This window comes from Mustela nigripes, chromosome 7, assembly GCF_022355385.1.
Source record: "Mustela nigripes isolate SB6536 chromosome 7, MUSNIG.SB6536, whole genome shotgun sequence".
NCBI classification, from domain to species: domain Eukaryota; kingdom Metazoa; phylum Chordata; class Mammalia; order Carnivora; family Mustelidae; genus Mustela; species Mustela nigripes.
Window position 1 is genome coordinate 77,550,088 of NC_081563.1, and position 27,176 is coordinate 77,577,263.

Sequence of the window (27,176 nt, forward strand, 5' to 3'; positions counted from 1 at the left end):
TGGGATAATGATCAGGGTCCACATATTCTCTCGTCTACCCTTTTATCCCCTCCAGGAGAATAACATTAACAACTAATTTTTCTTTGAGTTCATTATGAACTGTTCTAAAGACATTTCATGTATTTTACTTATTTAATGCTCACAGCCATTCTATGAAGTTGATACTACAATTACATTATTTTACAGATGAGGAAGCTGAGGCACAGAGAAGTTAGGTAAACTATCCAAGGTCACTCAGCCAGGGAATGCAGCCCAACAAGCTGGGACTGGAGCCCAAAGAGTCTGGTTCCAAAGCTCCTGTGATCTTAATTGCTATGCTCCACTGCCTTTCTGACTTTCTTCCTAAATATGACTCCAAACACTTGCTGGTTTACTCTGTTCTCTCCCAAACTGTCATTCCTACCAGAAATACCATGGAGGCAGACTTCCCTGCTCCAAATGCTTCTCTGGGGTCTTTGCTGTTCATCTACCACTGATTCCCTTAGGATTTTACTTACCATTTCTTTGACATCCTCTTCTCTGAAATGTTGAAATGTTGGGATTTCTCATTCTTTGAAGCTGGAGATGCATCTAGGAGGGAAAAAAAAAGTCACATTAGGTATTTCAACTTTGCATCTGGACCCACGAGAACAGAGTTTAGTGCGAAGGCAGAGAACATTCATTGCTCTTTCCCAGGACAGCGGGGCCTTTTCAACCCCAGGTGGAGCAGGGTGCTATTGTCCCGCCTGACCTTTGAGTCTGAACCCTTGGCAAAAACCCAGTTTTTATAAAGCTGTGGTTTATTCCGATCAGAGGAGTGATACATATTTGTTGAAAAGATCTTTGGAAAATACAAAAAGTGTAAAAAACATCAAAAGTACTTAGAGCCCTATGACCCTGTGATAACTGCTAGAGACTATCATTTCCAAGCATGTTTGTATTTTTGTTTAAGGCATTCATATTCATTCATGAAGATTAAGTCCTCAAAGGAAATGATTTGTAAGTGATGATTTTAGAAATTGCCCATCTATGGAGTTTACTGCACAGGTTGATGGTTAAATTTATTTATTTATTTCAATATTTTATTTATTTATTTGACAGGCAGAGATCAGAGAGGCAGGCAGAGAGAGAGGGAGGGGGAAGCAGGCTCCCTGCTGAGCAGAGAGCCTGATGCAGGGCTCCATCCCAGGACCCTGGGATCATGACCTGAGCCAAAGGCAGAGGCTTTAACCCACTGAGCCACCCAGGAACCCCGATGGTTAAATTTAAAGATGTGGCAAAGTTGGTGAAACTTGAATTTCTTAATTTAAACCTCCAGTTTGATATTTCTAATTGAAAAAAGGAAATAATTGTGTGTATTTGAAAACATTAGGACAGAGTCAAAGAAAAAGTTTTAATGACCTTGGTAGTTTTCTTTGCTCCTTACAAGTGTTTTTTCCATTTATTTTTGCCTCACATGAACTGCATATACATTAGGTCTTCAACTGGTGTTTATGAATTGGCTGAGAAGAAGGTTCACATATGCAAGATCAACTACCTGAAATACCATTAAAATTGAACTTTTAGTATTTGTAATTTTGGTTGTTGTTTTGCTGTCTTGTTGTAATAGAAATTTAGTAAAATTTATTTGGGATATTTTACTGTTTTCTGGGAAAAAAGCTATCATCGACAAAAAACCTCATTTGATATGACATATTACAAGTAATAATTATGTTGAGTTTGATTCAAGTTGAAACAGCTTGTACTGAACATTATTTTTAAAAGCCATTTCTTAAGAGAATGATTACAGTGAATGATTATAGAACAGATTCCTATAATCGAAAAGTGTTTCCTCTTGTGTTTTCTAGGCATCTGGCCATCTGAAGAGGTTTTGGCTTACTATTGCCTCAAGCACAGAAACGTATTCAGGTACAAAGCTGTCCTTAAAAAAGTACTTTTTAGTGATTATGAGTATTATATCTGCATATTAAAGATTGCCATGATTACATTCTTCAAATTAAGTTGTTGAAAAATATGTAAGAAAGAGAAGAAAAGGAAGAAAGAAAGAAAGAAGAAGGAAGGAAGGGAAGGAGGGAGGGGGAAGGAAGAAAAGAAGAGAAGTTCATGGTGAAAACATGTTGCTTCTGAAAAGAAATCTGAATTGCCTTTGGGTACTAATACTGCACAAAAAGCACAGCAAGCTTTTTGCTATATGTCAAAGGCTTTTGATTTCCACTCAAGGCATTTTATTTCACTTTGATTTTGGAAACAAAAGTGAAGCTCCAATCAATCCTTACTGATTGTGAAGGTCAAAAGAAAAAAAAACTACAATAAAGACATTCTTTAAACTTATGCTAGGGAAATCACTACAGAATATTTGATAAATAAATACCCCCCAGCTATTATTTAAATATGCCATCCCACTCCTGGTTTTAAAGGTATTTTATAGACCTAACAATATGTATTTGTAAAATATAAATTACTGTTACAGATTCATGCTACGGAAATAAAGGTTTTCAACTGTCAGTGTGCAATTATAGATCAAACCCATGGATGAGATTTAGGAAACAGGAAAAAAAAAATAAACACCTCCTTTTATTTAAAAATTCTAAAGATGTTTGGTAAATCCAGAAAATATAGGTTTTTCATTTTTAATTCTCATTTTATAAAAGTCACCCAACATATGCTTCCTGAATAGCCCATTATGATTCCAGACAAGTCATTAGTGATCATGGTGTGTGTTTTAACAATATGTACTTACAAGATTGGGTCAATAATATGTATTTTTTGAAGCTCCGTGGGTTCATATTTACCAACCAGCCTATAATTGCCTTGAACAACTAAATACTCATTAAGTGTGTTTCGGAATATGAATGTCCTTGCTTGGCTTCTCTTCCTCTTCCCTCTCTTTGCCCGCCCCCCTTTCAGTTCTCTCCTTCTCTCTTTTTCTTTTCTCCTGTCGAGGTAATAAACTTCCCAACCTGGGAAGAAGGAGTGATCTTAAGGTTGAAGCGTATAAAATGAGCACAGGGCAGTATTGACTTTGGGCCACAGAGCTGCTCTGGGAGTCTGGTATTTGCTCTTCTCCCTGTGCTTAAGCTTCACTGGAGCTCCAATCATCGAGCAGTGGTGTAGGGTAAGAATGTCACACGTTGAGGGCTGATATTTAGGCACAAAGGGGAAGGTGAGTGCAGAGTGGCCCCCTAGACTGTCAGCTTTAACTCTGAGCCGCTTTACTTTTGAGCGGTGAAGTCAGAGCCCCGTCATTGCTTTAGCCTCGGTTTGCTGGCTTAACCATATTATGTCCCTGCATTGTTTATTCACTGTGTTGTGTTGGGGTCAGTTGTGATTTAAGTGTTAATTGCTAAATGCTCTTTGTGTAATTGTTCTTTATGGGGGCGGTTCAGATTTCCAAAATGTTTCAGTTTGGTTTCGAATTTTTTTTTCAAAAATTTCAAGATTGCATTTGTGTGTGTGCGTGTGTGTGTGTGTGTGTGTGTGTGTTGTGTGTATTTGACTAAAATATAGGTATATACACACTCCTATATGTTCTTCATTTACTTGTCTGTTTTTGAAGGAATGAATGTGGATTAACAGTGTTACCCTTTCCTAACAATTATCTTTCGCTACTCTAGCTAGTTTAGTTCTAAAAGACAGCGCCATTGACAAGGGAAAAAAAGGGAACCTTCTCAGATTTTTCAGCTCAGCGGTGGTAATGTTGCAGTGAACACTAATGAGGGAACCCCCACTGATTTGCCTGCTTTGTGACTTTTCTATTTCATAATTATTTTTAAAACGCAAAGCAACATGAGGTAGCCTAGTCATGTCTCTACAACTTCCTGGTAGCGCCGTTCTTACCGCAGATGGCAGTTTGTTCTTGTAACATATATATCTCTCTGACCATTTTCATCTAATTTGTATGGGTTCTACCATTTCTTTTCTCTCTTTCAGGGACCTTGCTGTGTGTGAGCTAGGGGGTGGCATGACATGCTTGGCTGGGCTCATGGTAGGTCTTTTCTCAATTCCAATCCCATTCAGAGGGAGGAACAAAAGGAAAAATGTTCCAGGGCCTCCAACTGCTGGGTCAGAGAACCGTCAACAGCATCAGCTGCGGTCAAGCTGCCGGGTCTTGAGAGACCTTCTAGATTGACTTACTTTCGGATCATATTGATTTTATGGTTGCCTCGATGAGCAGAAACATTTTACCTCAGTGTAGTCAATATCGCTTGTTGTGACATTCCAGGCCTCGCACGGTCTTTCTTTGCCATAGCGAAAGCATTTTTTTTTTTTCTTCAGATTATAGTCCCATTTGCTAAGATACAGGAATAGCCCGGCGAATCACAGTTGGAGCACCATGATATAGCTGCTAATGTTTTGCCTGCATTATTACACCAACAAACATGATCCAGAGCGCTCAGTAATTAGATTCTTTTGAATTAGATTGGCCATTCAGGAACGTCGTTCCCCATTCTCTGGGTTCTGAGTCATGTATTCAGGAGATATTATGTAGCAGCACAGTGCATTAGACAAGTTTTTATGTCTCTACAAATAAAAGCATATTGTTACACTGATTGGCATTTGACAAACCTGTCGCTCTTACACAATGTGTCGAGGTTACAGCCCAATGTGCGAGCATGTCAAAGCTCACAAAAAAATTACCCTCACAAAGCCATCTGCCTGCAATGCAAAGTTATATGAAGGGCATCAGGCAGTCAGACAGAAGCAAGCTGAAAGGCAGAGTGACAGCCTTGTATGATGGCTCTACCAGATAAACAGAAGCCCACAAATGAAAGCCTCTCAGAATACCATCATCCGCTGTCACAATGCAATTACCGAACAGAATGATAGCAAGATAGAGGCTCCCGCAAATGGAATGATAAAAGTATTGACTGATTTGATTGAATGATTAAAATAATGCAGACATAAAATGAAAAAAGATTGAAGATTGTTACAGAGAAATAGGTGAGGAAGCATGATACTGAAGGCTTGTCACTCCTGTCTTCACTTCCACACAGACAAGCATATTTGCTCATTGTTTGCTGTGCTCCTTTTTTTTTTCAGGTTGCTATTTCTGCAGATGTCAAAGAAGTTCTGTTAACTGATGGGAATGAAAAGGCCATCAGAAGTATCCTTATTCAGATAGAAAACGGGTTTGTTGTGCTCGTTCCTTTTTCCCGGCTGAGTAACAATTGATATAAAGAAAGACAGCATGGGGTATTAAAAAAGAATCCCCCCCCCACACACGTGATAAGTAATTAAGAAAAAGTAGGAATATATGGACTTCATTTGGCGACGACTGTTTTTTCTTTTAGTTCGATAGATTTTTTTTTTTTTTTTACGGTCACATCTTGTGAAAGGAGCCCACATTTTGTGGACCACTCAAGGCAAAGAGAACAGTTGCTTCAGAATAATTTTCAGGCATTCCTGTCCTTTTATTGTCACTGAAATTTCCCACTATGAAGTACACGATTGGATATTTATTATATCCACTATTGCTTGCAAAAACTAACTTCCGGCATCATGTTCATCATGGGTTTGATCTTTCCTGGGTTTGATCTTGTGTGTCTGTGCTAGGTCGGATGGGACCTACTCTAATTGTCGAGAGGTTACCTATAGCTCCCCACTGGAAACTGCTATCAGCTTTCCATTATTTCCTTTTATTTAGGATTATAAAAGCAATCTCTTTTTTTTTTTCTGCTATGCTATTACAGTTCCAAGCCCATTATATTAGATTATGCTTTACTAATATGTACACAGAGTTCCTGAAAATTGAACTGTACTTTAACTAAGAAAGCAAGCATAATTTGTGGCTACTTTAGCAATCGAGCTGATTTGTTCAGGCGCAGTTAACAGCCGTTAGAAATTGAGAGAAGTGGAAGATATATTTGCTTTGGGTTTTTGGTATGCCTTACATTTACATTATGAAGGAGGCAATCCGCTTATTTGCATCTTAGACCCCGAAAATGCCAAAGCAGTTTTCGATTTTTGCGGCTTCTTACAGAAAGCCCCCTTTTGATTTTCTTTTTCTACCTTGGCTCCACGATCATTTAAAAATAAAATTTGCAGCAACTCGATCAGGCTGCTCAAATAGGAGAAAGGAGGTACAAGAAGCACAGTAGCTAATATTGTTCAGCGGCACTGGTGTGCTCTGCAGAGCCCCACCCAGCTAATTGCCTGACAGACTTAAAAAAAAAAAAAAAATTTCAGGAAGGAAAAACAGCCAATCACAATCCTGGCCTTTCACACAAGGGAAAGAGATCACAAAAGGTGCTTCCTTTTTTAAGATGCAGGATTTTAATCATGATCTTCAGACTGTCGCAAGTTTCTCAAAATATTCCCGGAGATGAGCCGATGTTGTTTCATTCACTCTGCTTTATTCTGAGTTATGCCTCGCACTGTATCATTTCACTGTGTTCCTCCTCCGCATGTCAGGGAGCACTGAGAGCGAGAGGAAGGCAGGTATGCTGGCTCAGCCCCAGTGGATGGTATTTTTTGTGGGGGGAGGAGGGCAAAAGAGGGAAGGAGGATTATTGGACAGGAGAGGGTCATTAGAGCCACAGAAACTTTCAGATTGGGCCCGGCAACCTGAGGTTTTTCTCAAGTCAGCAGGTGTCTCATTTAATAGCATCAGAAACAAATTAGAACTTTTATCCAACTATAGGAACATCTGTAGTCAGTATGTAAATTTAATTGTACTCAAATTATTATTGAGCTAAAGTACAGTGCTTCCAGAGAAGGGAAGCAATGCTAATGTCATTAATTAGCACACCTTTGCTTTGAACAGCAAAGATGCCATGCCAGCTCTTGAAATCAGAGAGGAAATCTCCGATTCTGTATTCACTCTGCTGGCCTTTCAAAGAAATGATTGGTACAGCCCCCTCCCAAGAAAATGGATTTTTAACATTTGGTCCTCAGAAGCTCAGCCCTGAGAGTGCTTTATTGTGCTGGGTTTTACAATGGGTTTAATATAGCGGGGTGCCAAAGGGCAGGAGGGGAAGAACTTTACAATGTAGATAAAGTAGGTCCTTTCAGGATGCAGACCAAAACCGGTAGTGTGTTTTATTTCATCTCTTAGGACTTTCCTGATGGAGTTCAGTTTTTATCATGCAGTTGTTCCATGTTTGTGGGCTTTTTTCTTTTGTAACCAGATCTAATTTTTTTTTTTTAATTAAGAGAAAAAAAGCATGCCTAACGCCTTAAAAATTGGCAATGTGTTTTTGCTTTTAATACTAATGTTATTCTTGATTTGCTAATAGAGGTTACAATTGGCATTCATTGTAAGCTGTTGTGCTAAGTAAGGTTAATATGAATGATTTTTTTTTTCTATTTGTGTGCCCACTTTCTGTAAGAATAACTAATTCACTGACTCACATACTGTTGATGCATATAGATTGAAACAAATTCATTTAAAAATTACTGTTTACATCTTTCCTTTAAAATTTTAGGAAGCCTAAATTATATAGCAGTTGTAGGATATTATCCAAAAATTACTTTCTAAAAAGTAAAAGTGGATGTCAACAAAAAAAAGGGGGGGAGAACCATTGCCAGAAACCAGAAAATCTCTAAGCAAAGCTGCTAATTATTCTTAATGGGCAAGATGAGCACATTAAGAAACAAATGAATACATCAGTGAAATGTAATTGAAAATCGACCTGGCAGTCCCACATCACATCTGAGTATTGGCCTGTATATTATTCTCTTCATTTTAAAAATTATTTTCGTTGTTCTTCGCATCCGAATTTAATGAATCCAACTGAATCTTCATTTCCTAGTCTCTTAAGCTTCTAAGATTCTGATTTTTACCTTTTAAAAAAGTAGCATTTTTTGATCCTTCCTTTTTATCTTCAATTATTTCTATTTTTTAAATATGTCAGGTAATGAATGGATGAGTTCTGAATCTTTATATCATAGAAGCCTATAACCAGTTGTGAGGTTATTTCTAATCTTCCCTCAGATGTATCAGATGGTTTGGCTATGTCTTCCAGGGCTCTCTCCCTTGACCCTGGAAAGCTAGATGTTGATTTGAGATCTATTAAACAGAGATACCTGAAAAGAGATTAAGACTTGAGGTGTAAGTGAATGATGTAAGTCCTAAATATTTTCTCAGACTCGTGGGTACGTGTCCCAGTTCTCCTTAGTCCTTAAACTGTACTGCTGCGTCTAATCCAGTACCCCCCTACCCAAGAGCTGCCTCTCTTTACAGATGCCATTTATCTGTACCCACAGAGAACAAAGGATAAATTAGAAATGGCATCATTTGGTTCATCAGTTCTCAACTTCACCTAAGATAGGTTGAAACGTGTTCCCTTTCCTTTGGCACAGCCCTTTTGGTGTAATAAAGGAAGAAATCTCCAAGTGCCTACAGATAATAATAACTCACTAAAGTTCGTGGCTGGTGATGATAATGGCGTAAGAACAGAGGGGAGAAATGATATACTGACTTATTATTGATGCCAAGCCTCTTCCCAATTGTAATGGATAAAAGTACGATACCTAGAGGTGAGCAGCCCTCTCTGGTTCACTCACTAATTCTCCCCACACAAGCACCCTGCCTTGACCCATCCTTAGGAAGTATCAAGCATGTTATCTGCAGAATGTAGCAGTGCTTGGTGATCCATTTCTTGTGCTTCTGACCCAAGCATCTTATTCCTACAGCAGGCACAGTCTGGATCATGATTTCAGGCTTAGGATTCACCCCAAATTGGTCAATCTCCCGTGCATTTTAAAGGAGAGAGCCCTGGCTTAACATTATCTTATTTATTAACAGCATCTCTGACTTGAGTAACTACTGCATTAAGCTCCCTGTGGACTATGCAGCCCGTGCTATGGATGGTGAAGACCTTGGCAATGCTAGGCCATCATCCTGTGTTCCTCTAATGTCTGGGCCAGCTGTACCTCTATTTGCTAACTGAGTCATTAATGGACTGCATGTGCCTTATATTGGGTAGAAGCTCAATAAATAGCTTTGCAAATTCAATTTGGATTAAGTAATAAATTAATCTAACTAACTAATTAAAATTAATCCAACCACCGTTTACCTGCAGGCCATTTCAGGCATTGAAGACACAGCAGTGGACAAGACAAACAAGTCCCCTTTCTGGTGGGACCCAGACTAGACTAGATGCCTTGGCTGGAGCACATTTATACGTGGGAAAGACACTGAAAATCTACAGGGCAAAAGTTCTTTGATTCTTTCCAGTTATTTAAATTGTACAGTATAAATGTCCACATAATTAGTTCTGAGCAGCAGGGAGAGAAAATAAAGCTTGACTGCCAAACCTCATTTTAGTTACTCACCAGCCTCTTCATCCCACTGAAGCTTTTGCCTGAGTTATTGAAAAAGAAAATGAACTGACATGAATTAGGCACCAATATGGTCTGGCTCATCCTATGTGATACTCCATTAAGCCTGTGAAATAGGGATCATTATTCCTGTTTTTGAGATGGAGCTCAGAGAGGCTGATTTACCCAAGTTCACACAGCCACCAGGTAGCAGAATGAGCTTTAGAAGCCAGCCAGGTTCATTTGACTTCAAAGTTTATTTCCCCCCATTCAACCATTCTGTTTCACTAAAACTTAGAATAGTTTGGTGAGTGTCATCCTGCAGTTTCCTCAGAACTCTCAGGAAGAAAAGGCCTCTCATCCAAAAACATAGCAGTTGACATAGCTAACAGTTCAAGGTACCTCCTGGTCGTCTTCTCAATTCCCTTGATAACGAGCACATTTAAGAATATTTTGCAGCTTTTAAATTGGCAAATATTGCCACGTCCAGCATTTCTAAAATCCTTTAGAGGTCAGAACGAACAGGATTTATATTATTATTTCTTGTTTTCCTACCCTCACCTTGTATGGTCCAGTGAAAATAAATGGTAACATACACTGAAAAAGTAATGCTTTGTGGATCACAATGTTATTATTTTAAAGATTTTTTTAAAGATTTTATTTATTTATTTGACAGAGATCACAAGTAGGCAGAGAAGCAGGCAGAGAGAGAGGAGGAAGCAGGCTCCCCACTGAGCAGAGAGCCTGGTGCGGGGCTCGATCCCAGGACCCCGAGATCATGACCCGAGCAGAAGGCAGAGGCTTTAACCCGCTGAGCCACCCAGGTGCCCCTCAATGTTATTATTTTAAAAAGAACTTTCTTGCTTAAAGAACAAGGCCAAGGGGCACCTGGGTGGCTCAGTGGGTTAAGCCTCTGCCTTCGGTTCGGGTCATGATCTCAGGGTCATGGGATCGAGCCCCGCATGGGGCTCTCTGATCAGCAGGGAGCCTGCTTCCTCCCTCTATCTCTCTGCCTGCCTCTCTGCCTACTTGTGATCTCTGTCTGTCAAATAAATAAACTCTTAAAAAAAAAAAAAAAAAAAGAACAGGGCCAAGTCCCAAAATGTAGATGCAGGCTCCTGATAAATTAATAATCACTAACTGCAGGAGGAGGCTAGTATTTTAAATAATATTTTCTATGTAATTAACTTAATTATATTTAGATATATAAAGTTAAAGTTACTTGTTTCAGTAACTTATTATACAAAAAAAGTGCATTTTAAGATTAAAACTCAACTGAACCAAAATTAAAAGGGAGCCCCACTCCTGAACTATGCTTTTTTGACAGAAGTAAACCAAGATGTAGAAACTTGGTTTCTTTTAGCCTCAAGCATGGATCCTGTAGCCTAGACAAGGAGCCTGGAGTTGATTGTTCTGGATCCAGTTAATCAGAAATCACATTAAAGCTATCTTTGCACCCAGCACCTCCCACTGAAGACTTCCAGAAGGTAGGTACGGTACAGGGAACATGATTTGGTCCACCCTGTTGAACACTGTCCTGGACATACTGACTTGATTTGATTGGACATCCTTTATCACTCTGAGGTAACACAGAAAAATGATAAAATGTATTATTAGACACAGTGCCAGCCAGAGGTACCGCCTCCAAATCTGACCCAAAGTGAAGGGTGAGGGGGAAGATTATCAGAGTAAATATCTTAAGATATTTTAATATGCTCTTGCCATTTCTTTTTTTTTTTCCTCTGTACTTGTTTTAATATAAAAACACCTCCTAGACCATAAAATATATTTCCCTCCCAGCTCTAAAAATAAAGCAGCCTAAATACTGCTGTGAATTTTTTCATTAAAGGAAAAAAAAAGCCCCTCTAGAATATAAATACGTACACTTGCTTCAACCTGAACTCCTGGAGGCACGGGTTTATAAATTGTATAAAAGCATATAGCGTTAAGATGTTTACTAAAAATTAGTAATAGGTTTTCAGAGTTATATAATTTAACTTCCCTGCGACTATTTTATAAAAAGTGTTACCTCCACTAACAAAATAATATGTTTTGCTTGATAGATTAGTCATGTACTCACATGACGCTACAGGTGTTTGGGGCGTATTTCCGTGTGCTGCTGGATGTCATAGAAACGTGGAGTAGGGTGTGGCGGGGGGGAGGGGCTCAAACCAAAAACTGTTGTCAGTTGACTCTTCACTAATTTTGTTCTCCTCAGAATAACGATGTCAGCTGTCCTTTCCTATAAGACATTTCATTTAGAAGACTTTCCTGAAATACTTTCTTCCTGAAATAGACAGAACTGTAGGCCGATGTGTCATTTTAGTTAATCAAAACAAGTAGGCAAATTAGTCTCTCTTATTTTTTTAATGAATGTAATTTAACGGTATTTAATTTGCATACAGGAAAGTTCACCCAGAAAAAAAAAAAAAAGTCTGCATTATAGCACTTTTGTAAACCTCCACAAAGCCCTTCATTAGGAGACCTAATTGATTTTTCCTACCCACTCCTGGGGGGGCAGAAAGCTATCACAGTACCTGCTTATTCACTCAGAGAAGAAATGGGTGTGCCTGATGTTTCAAGCAGAGATTTGGGTTAAAAAGTCCTGTGGCTCTGTTCTTACAGGGAGATCTTGGCCAATGCTTGTTCCGAGCATTCAGGAAATCTGTTTTTCTGAGCACTAGGGGAACATCGCTTTTCTGCTTGGTGTCCTCCCCATGGGCCCAATTTAGTTCAGCTTGCAGCCTTCACTGGAATTATTTTATTTCTTGTTTATTTAAATCTGCTTTATTCTGTAAGAGGAACTTAGTGGCTTTTTACAATGATACAGAATATATGCCATATAAAATAAATGAGTAAGTGAAGGTGATTGAAATCAGAAAGCCAGGGCAATATGATGAAGCCAGGATGGGAGGTCAGTACAGGAAGTATATGCCATGAGAGCTCTGGTGGTTGATACAGCTGGGTCATCCGTTTGGCTCTGGGTCACACAGGGACCAGAGCAAGAAGAGAAACAAAATAGTTGTAAGATTTAGTGTCCAGAAGTGGAAGCAAATGAAGTTGATCTCAAGCCTAGCTTTGCCCATTGTTAGAACCTGACATGGTTTTTCCCACGGACCTACACCAAGATGGCACTGTGTGATGTAATAAACCAGCTCCTCAAAACATGTCTTCCAGATATATGGCTTTTCTTGGTATAGGTCCTTTCCCCACTGACTGAAAGAGGCATGCCTTTGGGGCTATAGCTCTTTTAAGCAAGTGAGGCATGGCACCTATCTGATAGTCATCTACACCCACCAGCACCCAGAACCCTGGACCCTGCACACATGCTCCCTGCAGGTACATTTCACAGGTGACAAAACTGCTGCCCAGGGAATTAAAAGAGCTTGCCTGTGGCAAGTAATTCAACATTTGGTGGTAGAACAAGGGATTGACCCTTCTTCTTCTGCCTCATACCCTACAACTCTTCTCTTTTTACTATGCTGATCCCATGTACAGTAAGAAGATCACTGTATTTGTGGATGGTTTTTTTTTTTTTTTTGAGTCAGTTGACAATCACAGCAGAAGCTTTCTTAACTGTGTTCTATAGACGTGAGCGACATCATCACAAGGAATCAGAAGGCTGGCGCATTTAAAACTCAGAAAATATCAAGCTGGTAAGATACTTTTCTTCATTAAAACATTCTGGTTTTCTCTGTGGGTGATAATTAAAAATAATAATAGCTAACATTTATTTACTGAGCACTTACTGTGGGTCAGGCATTGTTCTAAGCACTTTAAAAATCTCTTATTTAATGTTCAGAAGATCATGAAGGGGCAGGCGGGCATTTTCATTATCTTCAGCCAATGAGGAAAGCTGAAGTATATTGAACCCGAGGTTGGGAATGATTTTAGGATTGAGAGTGCACAGTCTGAAGCTGGGAGAAGCCTTCCTGGGGCCTCCTTATGAATGCTCTTTTCCTCTGGTTCTCAGCCTGGGGGCAGTCTTGCCCCCGGGACTCTTGCATTGTCCTGACTCAGGGGAGAGGATCACTAATGGCATCTAGTAGACAGAGGCCAGGGGTCCTGCTCACCATCCTACAATGCACAAGAGAGTGCCCATGACAAAGACCTATCTGGCTGAAAATGTCAGTAGTGCCATGATTAAGAAACCTTGCTCTATTTATGATTTTAAAATAGTTTAGGTATCCATTCCTTTTTAGATTCTGTTCTTTTTTTTTTTTTTTAAGTTTTTATTTATTTATTTGACAGAGAGAGAGAGAGTGAGAAAGGGACCACAAGCAGGCAGAGAGAGCAGGCAGCCACATGAGGGGCTCCATCCCAGGACCTGGGATCATGACCTGAGCCAAAGGCAGACTTTTAACAACTGAGCCACCCAGGCGCCCCTAGATTCTGTTCATTCTTATTCGAGCTTGGAGAAATTCTTACCCTCAACCAAAACAATGGTGTTTTCTGTGATGCTACATTTTCTTTTGTTCTGATGATAGGACCTAGAAGAGCAAGTAATCATTTAGTACTTTTCACATGAAATACCTGTATTTGTGCCTTTTGCATTCATTTATATGTTGAACCCCAGACGTTAGACCTTTGATATTTTGAGTTTTCTCTGTGTCAAAGATGCTTTCCCACCACTACTCAGTTTGGGATTTAAAAAAAAAAAAAAAAGATGACTGAATAGCAGCATCGCTTTAAAAACCTGTGGTCCTACTCTGTAAATTTTCGTTGTTAGATATATAAATGACATATATATTTTTATTAATAAAATAAAATAAAAAATAAAAACCTGTGGTCCAGATTGGGCTGAGGCCGTGGAATAGCAATGATTATTTTTCTCTGGTGTCAACTGGTAAAGGTAAGGAAGTGTCCTCGTGTTTTTAAATCCTGTAGTAGAATGTCAGCGCAAGCTGGTGGCTTGGGGTTGTGGGGGGCGTGGGTGATGCCCTTTGTTTCTCATTTAATCACAAACCAGTTTCCCAGAAAGCCTCAGGCAGGTCAGGAGAAAGAACCATCCACTATCGTGTCTTCTTCATTCTTACGGCAGCCTTTACGCCACAGTGAGGACTGCCATACCCTTCTGGGGAGGACTTCATTTTGGGACGTGATTTTCAACCTGGTCTTTTACTTATCAATCAAAAGCACATTTTCAATGTTGTCCTCATTTACATTTATTTAATGCTTAAGGTCATTTGTGACAATTTGAGTGTATTTCAGCATATGGAATCAGGGAATAATAGATTCAGCATCATGCTGTGAAGAGAGATTGTGTTTTTACAAGACATAATGTTGTTTACTGGGTGTTAATAATCACTAATTAATAAACATATCTAGATTTTGAAAATGTTCCATTTTGAGGAATAAAAAATGTCAAGTGTTTAACTTAAGGAGTGCAACAGTATTTTCTGTCATCTCTTCATGAAATAATTAAGTTACATAGAGAAGCAAAATGTCCCTATTCAACACAGGGTGTATCCAAAATGGCCTTTGTGTCTATATGTTCTCAAAAATGCTTTAAATATATTGTCTATTATGTACATGGACAGATAGTCTTTGTGTCAGTAGCCATTCAGGAACCTCCAAGATGAAGGGTTTGGTTTTAGGGTTTTTTTTTTTTTTTTTTTTTGTCTTTGTCTCATATTAGTTGTGGTCAGTTATTTTTCTTTTACCACTATAAGCATGTTGTCCAAAGTCTACTAAAGCACTTTGCCAGAAAACCAGGGGGATGAGTCGGTCCTTGAAATGACCTGATCTCACATTAGAAGCTACTTGACCACTTAACCTTCCAGAAGCTCAGAGGAACTGCCAACCAGTGATGTAATAATCAGCATTTCCCTTCTCTCCACTGCTTTCCCACCCATAACCAGTACAATATGATGAGCACATTAGTTCCATACAAGAAGAAATAAAAGGAAACGGTTCACAAAAGAGCTAAGATATAGTTCACTATTCTTTTTTAGTGCCTCAAAGCATATGCAGAATTTCTCCTCCAAATTGGAGGTGTGGAATAACAGTAGCGACAGATAACCGAGAAGCATTTACTGTAGCTACAAAGCCCACCTGTGAGCCACGTATTTACACTATTAAAAAGCACTTCAAAGCTTGGCATAAGTTTGGAACGGCTAAACGTCTGCTGTGACTTTATGGGCAAATACCATGTAGCCACAGAGAGGAGTATCAGGGTACTGAGAACTCTGGGCTTAGGAAATGGTGGTTTTTGAAGAGGAACTAGAACGGAATAAGAATGGGAAAGCCCCTGCCCCCCCAACTCCTTGTTGCTCTGACAGGGTTCTTGTTGGGCAGTGACCCGCACTCCTCTTGCCTCTCAAGCCAGGGCGGACCCAGGCTGCATGGGGCCTGAAACCTATGTTGAGGGCCCTCATGAGGACAATGGATTTGATTTTACCTTACTTTGGCAAATTCTACAGAGGCATTTGACCACGTGAACACATGCCTAGGGCTCCTGGTAGGCCTTGGAAGGAGCTTATGCAAATGAGGGGCCTAACCGAGGTAAGCTTCAGCAGCTCCACGGTGAGGCCACCCCTGCTGCCCCCATCACCAGCGCTCTTGACTAGAAAAGTGCTCCTCTTTTTTCTTTTTTTTAAGATTTTATTTATTTATTTGACAGACAGAGATCACAAGTAGGCAGAGAGGCAGGCAGAGAGAGAGGAAGGGAAGCAGGCTCCCTGCTGAGCAGAGAGCCTGATGCGGGACTCAATCCCAGGATCCTGGGATCATGACCCGAGCTGAAGGGAGAGGCTTTAGCCCACTGAGCCACCCAGGCGCCCCATGCTCCTCCTTTAATAACAAAACTTTCTTACTCCCTCTGTTCCACTTTAATCCCAATCTAATTTTTTTTTTCTTAAGATTTTATTTATTTATTTGACAGAGAGAGAGAGACAGTGAGAGAGGGAACACAAGCAGGGGGACTGGGAGAGGGAGAAGCAGGCTTCCCGCCGAGCAGGGAACCCCATGCGGGGCTCAATCCCAGGACCCCAGGATCATGACCTGAGCCCAAGGCAGATGCTTAACAGACAGAGCCACCCAGGCATCCCTATCCAAATCTAAATGTTGCTTACCGTGACAGACATGATGGTGGAGGCCTGGAAGCTTTCGCCCTGGTCAAGGAAGGTCTAGGACGCACATAGACGAAGTATCATAACCATTTTGTCTCACAGATCTTAGTACAATCATTTGATGGTTCATTTGTTTGTCCATCTGTGCAGCCATCCATTCATTTACCTAATAGGTCCAAGGTATTTTGCCTTGGGGAACATCTATATGGAGTTATCCAGAGTAACTTGTGAACAAAGGAAATCATGCTGCTAATTATAGCTAGAGACTGGTTGAAAGAGCAAGGATACTTACAGCTTCTCAATTGTTAGGTTTATCTGAAGCTGTCTTCAAACCTGTGACTGTCTAATAAAGAAGCAGTCGGAGTTTTTGACGTCTACATGTTTTCAGGTGTTCCAGAATTAGTGAATGGCGTCATTCTCTGGTTAATATTAGTTAACAGTTACAATATATATATTTTTAAATCCATCAAATATACCCTGCTGTGATATTAAAAGTAAGTCTCTGCCTTCAAAAAGAGTTTATCTTTGTGTGAAAATTGCTAGTGAATTTAGGCCCGGGACTTGTATTATTCTTTGATAAACCATTAATTTTTGTAAACTATGCAACTTATTATAACACTGAAGACTTCTTTATAACCCAAATTTCACCTTTATGTGGGCCCCCAGGACTGGCTATTGGCCCCATTGCCCTACTGCTTTTTAAGATTTATATCTTTTCGGAGGCTCATTTTCTTTTAAAGGTTAAACCAGGGGTATGAAAAATGATTTTAAAAGTGTAAATCTCAGCCAAGTGGAATACAGTTGCTGGTTTTTCTAGACCTTCTCCGCCTGCCCTCACTTTCCTTCACTCTTCTCATTCAGTCTGGCTCCCTCTGCTTCTCCAACATACGCCTTCTCCCATGGCCCTCTCCTGTGGCCACCCAAGCCTCTGCACTTTCTGGACACATCTGGTCTTTCTCATCTCTGGCCTTAGCCAGTCCTGTCCCCCTCCTCCTTGTCCTCCTAAATTAGGATGGCCTAACTATCATTTCTCTCCTTCTCCGGCCTTAATCTTATCATCCTTTAGGTTTCTCTTGGCCTTAGACTGGTCCCATGGTCAAATACGCATATTCTCTTAATGCTCAAAGCATGTTTTCTTCATTTTCATGGTTTTCGTTCATTCACTTCCTGACAAATATCTTGATGACTTTCTATGCACCAAGTGCTGTTCTAGGTGCCAGAGACATAGTAACAAACAAGACCGAGAAAGTCGTGCCTTCTTCTCTAGCAGGGGAGATGAGAACTTTCTTGAAGGCAAGGATTCTGCTTACTATATTTTTGTATTCCCTGAAGCAATTAATACACTTTGTCCCTCTTATAGGAGACGTTTTAAGATTCGTAATTGGAGTACCTTTGAAAGACATGAATCCATAAGGCTTATGGAACCAAATAATTTTTAGCAGGAGAGAGTCAAGTTCTAGAGATGCAGACATCAGTTTATACATCAGATAGCTGACTTTCATTTCAGGATAGGCTTTTTCTCTTGGACGCACAAGCCATGTCTGTAGACAAACTGACATTGTAAGTAGTTGTTTATTTGTCCTTTGTCAGGTTGAAGAGGAAGGTTAGAAGAAGGTAACTAAGATAAGGAGGCTGAGGGCTCTCGTTGAGAAATTTCCCAATAAACTATACCTGTGAGTGGGTTTTGCTACAAGTACAGTAACAGAATCGTGAGAACTACTGAGAGTTCTAGAGATGCCACAGTCCCTTTTCCTTCCATTGCTATCCTGAATGTGGGGGAATGAAATTACCATGTGTGCCTTCTATTATTAACTTTTTTTTTTTTATTTGCCTGACAAATTTAAAGAAGGACCCTGTCCCCTATGATTTCATGTTCTGCACTGAAGAAACAAGGGTGTTGTCCAGTTTCTGACATTTTGTTGGAGTTCTCCTTCAGGTATTAAAATGAGCCAGATTTTAACATTTGGGGACATTGTATTTTTAAAAAATATTTTATTTATTTATTTGAAAGACAGAGATCACAAGTAGGCAGAGAGGCAGGCGGAGAGAGAGGAAGGGAAGCAGGCTCCCTGCTGAGCAGAGAGCCCGATGCAGGACCCTGGGATCATGACCAGAGCCCAAGGCAGAGGCTTTCACCCCCTGAGCCAGCCAGGCGCCCCAGGGACATTGTATTTTTAAGACCTACTCTTAAACTGCAGCAAATTAAAAATTAAGGGCTTTATTCTCAAATAACACTGTATTGTCTCTTTGGATATGCACTTACCTACTTTTCACCAAGATCAAAATCTCACCACGCAAATTCAGCCAAATTCTATATTGATAGCCGAGTGTGCAGATTAGAACATTATATTAAACCTTCCAGGTTAATTAAGAGAAAAAATCACTCCATCATAGAAATTTATATCACTGAAGTTACATATCTAATAAGAAGGTCTTCATTTTCAAAAGATTTCTTTACTTTAAAATGGACAAGTGGGGATTTAAAAAAAATTTTTAGAGTATGACCACATCATAATCCATTAAAAATAATTTTTTACTTCAATAATAGTCTGCTTTCAGTATTTTGGGGTTACAAACAATGCTGCCGTGGATGCATCTGTACACAGAGTATACATTTGCAAGTATATACCTACAGAACAAGTTCTCAGAAGTGAACTTTGCGTATTCATATGACGCTACCAAAGTGTTAATTACTACAGCTTTGTAATATATTTTCCTATCTGTTAGGACTAGTCCCTTGTTATTCTTTTTTTAGAATTTTCTCAAATTATGTCCATATTTTTATTTTACTGGCATTTTCATTGTGATTGAAAGAAATACAATTTACTAAGACTTGCCATCTTGATGACTGAGTCTTCCTATTTATGAACAGGGTGTTTCCTTTTTATTTAAGTTTTTCTAGATGTTCCATTAGTATTTGAAATCTTTCTTCATTTCTCTTGTTAACTTTATTTTTGGAAACTAGTTTTGTTTCTCTTATAAATGAGATCTTCTCTTTTATTATATTTTCTAACTGGTTGTTATTTGAATATATATGAAGCAAGCTATAGGGTTTTGTGTAGTAAATGTTTGGCCACCTCCATGAGTTATTATTTCGGCTAGTTTATCAGTTTATTCTCTTGAATTTTCCAAATAAACAATCCCATCATCTCCAAATGGTGATGATTTTTACTTCTTTTCAATTCTTATACCTCTTTTTTAAAAAAGATTTTATTTGTTCATTTGCGAGAGAGAGAGAGAGATGTAGAAAGCACAAGCAGGGACAGAGGCAGAAGGAGAGGGAGAGCAGACACCCTGTTGAGCTGGGAGCCCGATGTGGGTGGGGCTCAATCCCAGGTCCTGAAGATCATAACCTGAGCCAAAGGCAGATGTTTAACCGACTAAGCCACCCAGGTGCCCCTCTTATAGCTCTTCTTTTGTATCTCTTGTATAATTTTATTGAATAAAAATTTCAAGGTGTTGTAAAATGATAGGCATTTTTGAGCCTGACTTTACTGGAACTCCTGGAATGCTTCACTATTAGATCTGCATTAGCATTTGGGTGGAAATATATGGATATTTTTTATCTTGTTAAGGTAGTTTTTATTGATCTCCTTGTATTTTTTTTTTAAGATTTTATTTATTTTTTTGACAGAGAGAGAAATCACAAGTAGGTGGTGGTGGTGGCGGGGCGGGGGGCGGGGGAGCAGGCTCCCTACCGAGCAAAGAGCCCAGTGTGGGGCTCAATCCCAAGACCCTGAGATCAAGACCCGAGCAGAAGGCAGAGGCTCAACCCACTGAGCCACTCAGGCACGCCTGATCTCCTTGTTTTTAAGATATTTTATTACAAATAAATATGGAACTTCAGCCCTTGCCTTTTTAGCATGAATGGAACTGATCAAATTGTTTCTCTGACTTCACCTGTACCTGTGGCAACTCATATTAACAGGTTTCTTAATTTTAAAGCATCTCTGTGTTTTTAGTGACTTGGTCATGGTGTCTTAATTAATCTCTTAACATGCTATTGTATTTTAATGTGTTATTTGGAATTATTTTTATGACAAGTTTATTGAGATATAACTCACATACCGTATAATTCACCCACTTAAAGTGTACAATTTAATGGGTTTTAGGATATTCGCAGAGTTGTGAACCCTCATGATCAATTTTAAGACATTTTCATCACCCCCATTAATTTCATGACCCATTAGTAGCCACTACCCATTGCCCCCACCCTCTTTCTCTTTCCTAGCATTAGGGAGCCACTAATCTACTTTCTGGCTGTATGGATTTGCTTATTCTGGACATTCCACATAAATGGAATCCTATAGTATGTGGTTCTTCATATCTGGTTTCTTTAACTTAACATAATGTTTTGGGGTTCATCCATGTATTGGGATGTCATTCTTTTTATGGCTGAAAAATATTCCACTGTATGGATAGAACACATTTATTTTCTTTTAATTCCCAGTGTTGTTAACATACAGTTAACTACTAAACTAATACTAATCTGTCTTAGTCTCAGGTGTATGATACAGCAACTTAACAGTTCCACACATGATTCAGTGTTCATCAAGATAACTGTACTTAGTCCCCTTCCCCTGCTTCACCCATCCCCCAACCGACCTCTCCTCTGGTAACCATCTGTTTGTTCTCTGTAGTTGAGTGTCTGTTTTTTTTTATCTCTCTTTTTTTTTTCTTGTTCATTTGTTCTATTTCTCAAATTCCACATAAAAGTGAAATAATATAACACTTGTCTTTCTCTGTCTGACTTCTTTCACTTAACATTATACTCTGTATCCATCCGCGATATTGCAAATGGCAGACTATCGTTCTTTTTTTTTTTTTTTTTTTTAAAGATTTTATTTATTTATTTTACAGAGAGAGATCACAAGTAGACAGAGAGGCAGGCAGAGAGAGAGAGAGAAGCAGGCTCTCCGCTGAGCAGAGAGCCCGATGTGGGACTCGATCCCAGGACCCCGAGATCATGACCTGAGCCGAAGGCAGTGGCTTAACCCACTGAGCCACCCAGGCACCCGACTATCGTTCTTTTATGGCTGGATAATATTCCATTGTCTATATGTATATACTACATCTTTTTTATCCATTCATCAGTTGATAGACACTTGGGCTGCTTCCATAATTTGGCTGTTGTAAATAATGCTGCAATAAGTATACAGGAGCATATATCCCTTTGAGCTAGAATTTTCATATTTTTTGGATAAATACCCACTAGTGCGATTACTGGATCATAGGATTGTTCTCTTTTTAAAGTTTTGTGGAACCTCCATACTGTTTTCCGCAGTGGCTGCACCAGTTTGCATTCTCACCAATAGTGCACGAGGGTTCCCTTTTCTCCACAACCTTGCAAACACTTGTTGTTTCTTGAGTTTTGGGTTTCAGGCATTCTGACAGGTGTCAGGTGATAAATCAGTGTGGGTTTGATTTACATTCCCCTGATGATGAGTGATGTTGAGCATCTTTGTGTGTGTGTGTTTTAATTTTTTTTAATTTAATTTCTTTTCAGCATAACAGAATTCATTGTTTATATGCACCACACCCAGTGCTCCATGCAATACGTGCCCTCCATAATACCCACCACCAGGCTCCCCCACCCTCCCACCCCCGCCCCTTCAAAACCCTCAGATTGTTTTTCAGAGTCCATAGTCTCTCATGGTTCACCTCCCCTTCCAATTTCCCTGAACTCCCTTCTCCTCTCCATCTCCCCATGTCCCCTGTGTTATTTGTTATGCCCCACAAATGAGCGAAACCATATGATAATTGACTCTCTCTGCTTGACTTATTTCACTCAGCATAATCTCTTCCAGGCCCATTCATGTTGATACAAAAGTTGGGTATTCATCCTTTCTGATGGAGGCATACTCCTCCCTAGTGTATATGGATCACGTCTTCCTCATCCATTCTCCCATTGAAGGGCATCTCAAGGTTCTTTGTACAGTTTGGCGACCATGGCCATTGCTGCTATGAACATTGGGGTACAGATGGCCCTTCTTTTCACTCCATCTGTATCTTTGGGGTAAATACCCAGTAGTGCAATTGCAGGGTCATAGGGAAGCTCTATTTTTAATTTCTTAAGGAATCTCCACACTGTTCTCCAAAGTGGCTGCACCAACTTGCATTCCCACAACAGTGTAAGAGGGTTCCCCTTTCTCCACATCCTCTCCAACACACGTTGTTTCCTGTCTTGCTAATTTTGGCTATTCTAACTGGCGTAACGTGGTATCTCAATGTGGTTTTGATTTGAGTTTGAGCATCTTTTCATGTGTCTATTGGCCATCTATAGGTCTTTGGAGAAATGCTATTCATATCTTCTGTCCATTTTTTTATTTGTTTTTTTGGTGATTTGTTTATTTTTGTTTTGGTTTTGGTTTTTTTGTGTGTGTGTTGAGTTGTATAAACTCTTTATATATCTTGGATACTAACCCTTTATCAGATGTCATTTGCAAATATCTTCTCCTGTTCAGTAGTTTGTCTTTTAGTTTTGTTGGTTGTTTCCTTTGCTGTGCCAAAGCTTTTTAAATTTTGATTAGTCCCAATAGTTTATTTTTGCTTTTGTTTCCCTTGCCTCAGAAAACATACTTAGAAAGATGTTGCTATACCCAATGTCAGAGAAATTACTGCCTGTGCTCTCTTACAGGATTTTTATGGTTTCAGGGCTCCCATTTAGGTCCTTAATCCACTTTGAGTTTACTTTTGTGTATGATATAAGATATGCTTCTTTCTTTTCATGTAGCTGTCCAATTTTCCCAACACTGTTGAGGAGATTTTTTCCCATCGCATATTCTTCCCTCCTTTGTCATAGATTAATTGGCCATATAATTGTAAGTTTATTTCTGAGCTTTCTCTTCTGTTCTGTTGATATATATGTCTATTTTTGTAAGGTACCATACTATTTTGATTACTACAGCTTTGTAATATAACTTGAAGTGTGGAATTGTGATACCTCCAGTTTCATTTTTCAAGATTGCTTTGGCTATTTGGGGTCTTTTGTAGTCCCATACAAATTTTAAGATTGTTTGTTCCAGTTCTATGAAAAATGCCATTGATATTTTAACAGGGATTGCATTGTATCTGTAAATTGCTTTGGGTAGTATAGACTTTTTTTTTTGGTTGAAAATATTTTTACTCATTCTATAAGTTATTTTTGTGGATAACACTTAAGATAACACTTGTTGAGTATTTATTCATAGTGAGTTTATTCTTTTTTCCTTTTTTTAGCATCTTAATTTAATTTTATTTTTTCATGTTCCAAGATTGTTTATGCACCACACCCAGTGCTCCATGCAAAACATGCCCTCCTTAATACCCACCACCAGGCTCACCCATCCCCTCACCTCCCTCCCCTCCAAAACCCTCAGTTTGTTTCTCAGAATCTACAGTCTCTCATCTTTCATCTCCCCCTGTGATTTATCCCCAATTCACTTTTCCTCTCCTTCTCTTAATGTCCTCCATGTTATTCCTTCTGTTCCACAAGTAAGTGAAACCATATGATAATTGACTCTCTCTGTGATTTATTTCACTCAGCATAATCTCCTCCAGTCCCCTCCCTGTTGATACAAAAGTTGGGTATTCATCCTTTCTGGTGGAGGCATAATACTCCATTGTATATATGGACCATATATTCTTTATCCATTCATCTGTTGAATGGCATCTCAGTTCTTTCCACAGTTTGGTGATTGTGGATATTGCTGCTATGAACATTGGGGTACAGATCGCTCTTCTTTTCACTACATCTGTATCTTTTGGGTAAACTGGGTACTATAGACATTTTAACAATATTTGCTCTTATAATCCATGAGCATGGAATGTCTTTCCATTTGTTTGTACTGTCTTCAACTTCTTTCATTAGTGTTTTCAGAGTACTGGTGTGTCACCTTCTTGGTTAAGTTTAATCCTAGGTATTTTGTTATTTCTGGTATAGTTGTAAATGGGATTGTTTTTATAATTTCTCTTTCTGCTACCTCATTATTAGTGTATAGAAATGCCACAGATTTCTGTACATTGATTTTGTATGCTGCAAACTTGCTGAATTCATTCATCAATTCTAGTAGTTTTTTGGGGGATGGATAGACCATATTTTGTTCATTTATTTATTACAGACAATTGGATTGTTTCCACTTTTAGCCCATTATGAATAGTGCTGCTATGAACATTTGTGTAGATGTTCTTATGACAAGTTACTTTTCTCTTGGGTGTATGTAGCCATATAGGAACTCTATGTTTAACTTTCTGAGGAATTGCCAGACTGTTTTCCAAGTTGGCTGAACAATTTTATATTCCTATCAGCAGTGTATAATGTTATCTGGGCTTTTTGCATTGATACTCATCAGTAAAATTGGTCCACAGTTTATTGCACTATCTTATTTAGATTTTAATATCACTGATATGCTGGCTTCTTGAAAGAATTTAGAACCTTTCTTATCTTTTGAACCATCTAATCTGGCTCACCCTAAGTTGCTACCATAATACTAGATCAGAGAAAGTTATGATTTGAAGTTGGCAACAAATAGTGAAATTTTTATATTAAAATGTGCTTGAAAGTTCATAAGTTTAAAAATGAATGAAAACATTAAAAAATAATTAATTTTGTGATTTCACATTTAATGGCACATAGTTCAAATTCAATACGAAATTAGAGCTAATTCTAATTTTTTATCATCACTTTGTTTTACTCCCATGTAAATTAATTAGCTGTCATTATTATAGAATCAGAGATATTTGGAGTGGGAAATATAATAAGTACCTTTCATTCCAAGATCTCAAAACCCTTTACCAGTCCAGAATATATGGGTCACCAACTTAGGGGGTTCAAATGTTAGGCAAATCTGTCTTCCTTTTGGACTCTGAAATAAGTTTATTTCAGCTAAAATAGAGACAAAAACACAGACCCAGAGAGTAGGCTCAGTTTTAAAGCCAGTCCAGAAATATATAATAAGCTAGAGCCATAGCTTTCAAACTTCAGTATGAGAATCATCTGTAGAACTTGTTATGACACTAGTTTGTCCAGGCAAACTTAATTCTCTGGTGTGATGAATGGGGACAGGCTGAATTTTGTTCACTGGTGTGATGAGGCCCACAGACCATTGCACTGAGGTGGAGGGAGGAGGTCAATGGGACAGAGTATGTAAAGGGATTTCTGAGGTTTATAAGTAAAGTTCTATTTCTTGGTCTGGGTTTTGGTTACAAAGGTATTTGCCTCATAATTAAGGCATATATTTGTTTCACATAGTTTTCTGTTTTAGTCTTCTATTCTATAATAAAAAGTGTTGGGTTTTTTGATTGTTCTGAAAGCTATATCGTGGTTTCAGGGAAAGGGAAAAAGGTATCCAGGCCTGAATGAGAGCAGAAATCAGAGAGCAAATATGGAGGGCGTTCTGGAGAACTGACTGTCTGTGGGCACTAAAGAAAGGTGGGGGATTAAGAGAGCAGTTTGGGACATGCTGCATTTGTGTGGTTGTAGGACATAAATGTGTGCTCTCTATGTGACAGTAACTAGCATGTGATTAAGAAGAAAGTTCAACAAAGCTGAAATCATCAAGAGAGTATGGTACTGGCACAAAAACAGACACATAGATCAATGGAACAGAATAGAGAGCCCAGAAATAGACCCCCAAGTCTATGGTCAACTAATCTTCAACTAAGCAAGAAAGAATGTCCAATGGAAAAAAGACAGTCTCTTCAAGAAATGTTTTTTTTGGAAAATTGGACAGTCACACACAGAAGAATGAAACTGGACCAATTCCTTACACCACACACAAAAATAGACTCAACATGGATTTAACACTTCAATGTGAGACAGGAGTCCATCAAAATCCTTGAGGAGAACACAGGCAGCAACTTTGACCTCAGCCGCAGCAACTTCTTCCTAGAAACATCACCAAAGGCAAGGGAAGCAAGGGCAAAAATGAACTATTAGGACGTCATCAAGATCAAAAGCTTTTGCACAGCAAAGGAAACAGTCAACAAACCCAAAAGGCAACTGCCAGAATGGGAGAAGATATTTGCAAATGACATATCAGATAAAGGGCTAATATCCAAAATTTATAAAGAACTTATCAAACTCAACAGCCAAAGAACAAATAATACAATCAAGAAATGGGCAGAAGACATGAACAGGCATTTCTGCAAAGAAGACATCCAGATGGCCAACAGACACATGAAAAAGTGCTCCACGTCACTCGGCATCAAGGAAATACAAATCAAAACCACAATGAGATATCACCTCACACCAGTCAGAATGGCTAAAATTAACAAGTCAGGAAATGACAGATGTTGGAGAGAATGCAGAGAAAGGGGAACCCTCCTACACTGTTAGTGGGAATGCAAGATGGTGCAGCCACCCTGGAAAACACCATGGAGATTCCTCAAAAAGTTGAAAATAGAGCTACCCTATGAGCCAGCAATCACACTACTGGGTATTTACCCTAAAGATACAAACGTAGTGATCTGAAGGGGCAAGTGCACCCGAATGTTTATAGCAGCCATGTCCACAATAGCCAAACTATGGAAAGAACCAAGAACCTAGATGTCCATCAACAGATGAATGGATAAAGAAGGTGTGTGTGTGTGTGTGTGTGTGTGTGTGTGTGTGTGTGATGAAATACTATGCAGCCATCAAAAGAAATGAAATCTTGCTATTTGCAATGACATGGATGGAACTAGAGGATATTATAATGAGTGAAATAAGTCAATCAGAGAAAGACAATTATCATATGATCTCTCTGATATAAGGACTTTGAGAGGCAGGTGGGGCGTTGTGGGGAGTAGGGAAAGAAAAATGAAACAAGATGGGATCGGGAGGGAGACAAACCATAAGAGACTCTTTTTTTTTTTTTTTTTTTTTTTTTTTTTTTTTTTTTTTTTTTT

The 27,176-nt window shown here is 39.0% G+C and overlaps 1 protein-coding gene across 2 annotated transcripts in view; it reads left to right on the top strand.

Annotated features, from left to right (window-relative positions):
* The window catches only part of CAMKMT (calmodulin-lysine N-methyltransferase), a 378,137-nt gene that overhangs the window by 316,458 nt on the left and 34,503 nt on the right, over positions 1-27,176 (top strand). Inside the window, exons 4-7 of one of the 2 annotated variants that reach the window (XM_059406224.1) lie at positions 1,827-1,887; positions 3,910-3,964; positions 5,020-5,083; positions 12,830-12,896. In XM_059406224.1, coding sequence (XP_059262207.1) covers positions 1,827-1,887; positions 3,910-3,964; positions 5,020-5,083; positions 12,830-12,896 — 247 coding nt within the window. The remainder of the gene's footprint in view (positions 1-1,826; positions 1,888-3,909; positions 3,965-5,019; positions 5,084-12,829; positions 12,897-27,176) is intronic. The other variant, XM_059406225.1, reaches the window with a different exon arrangement.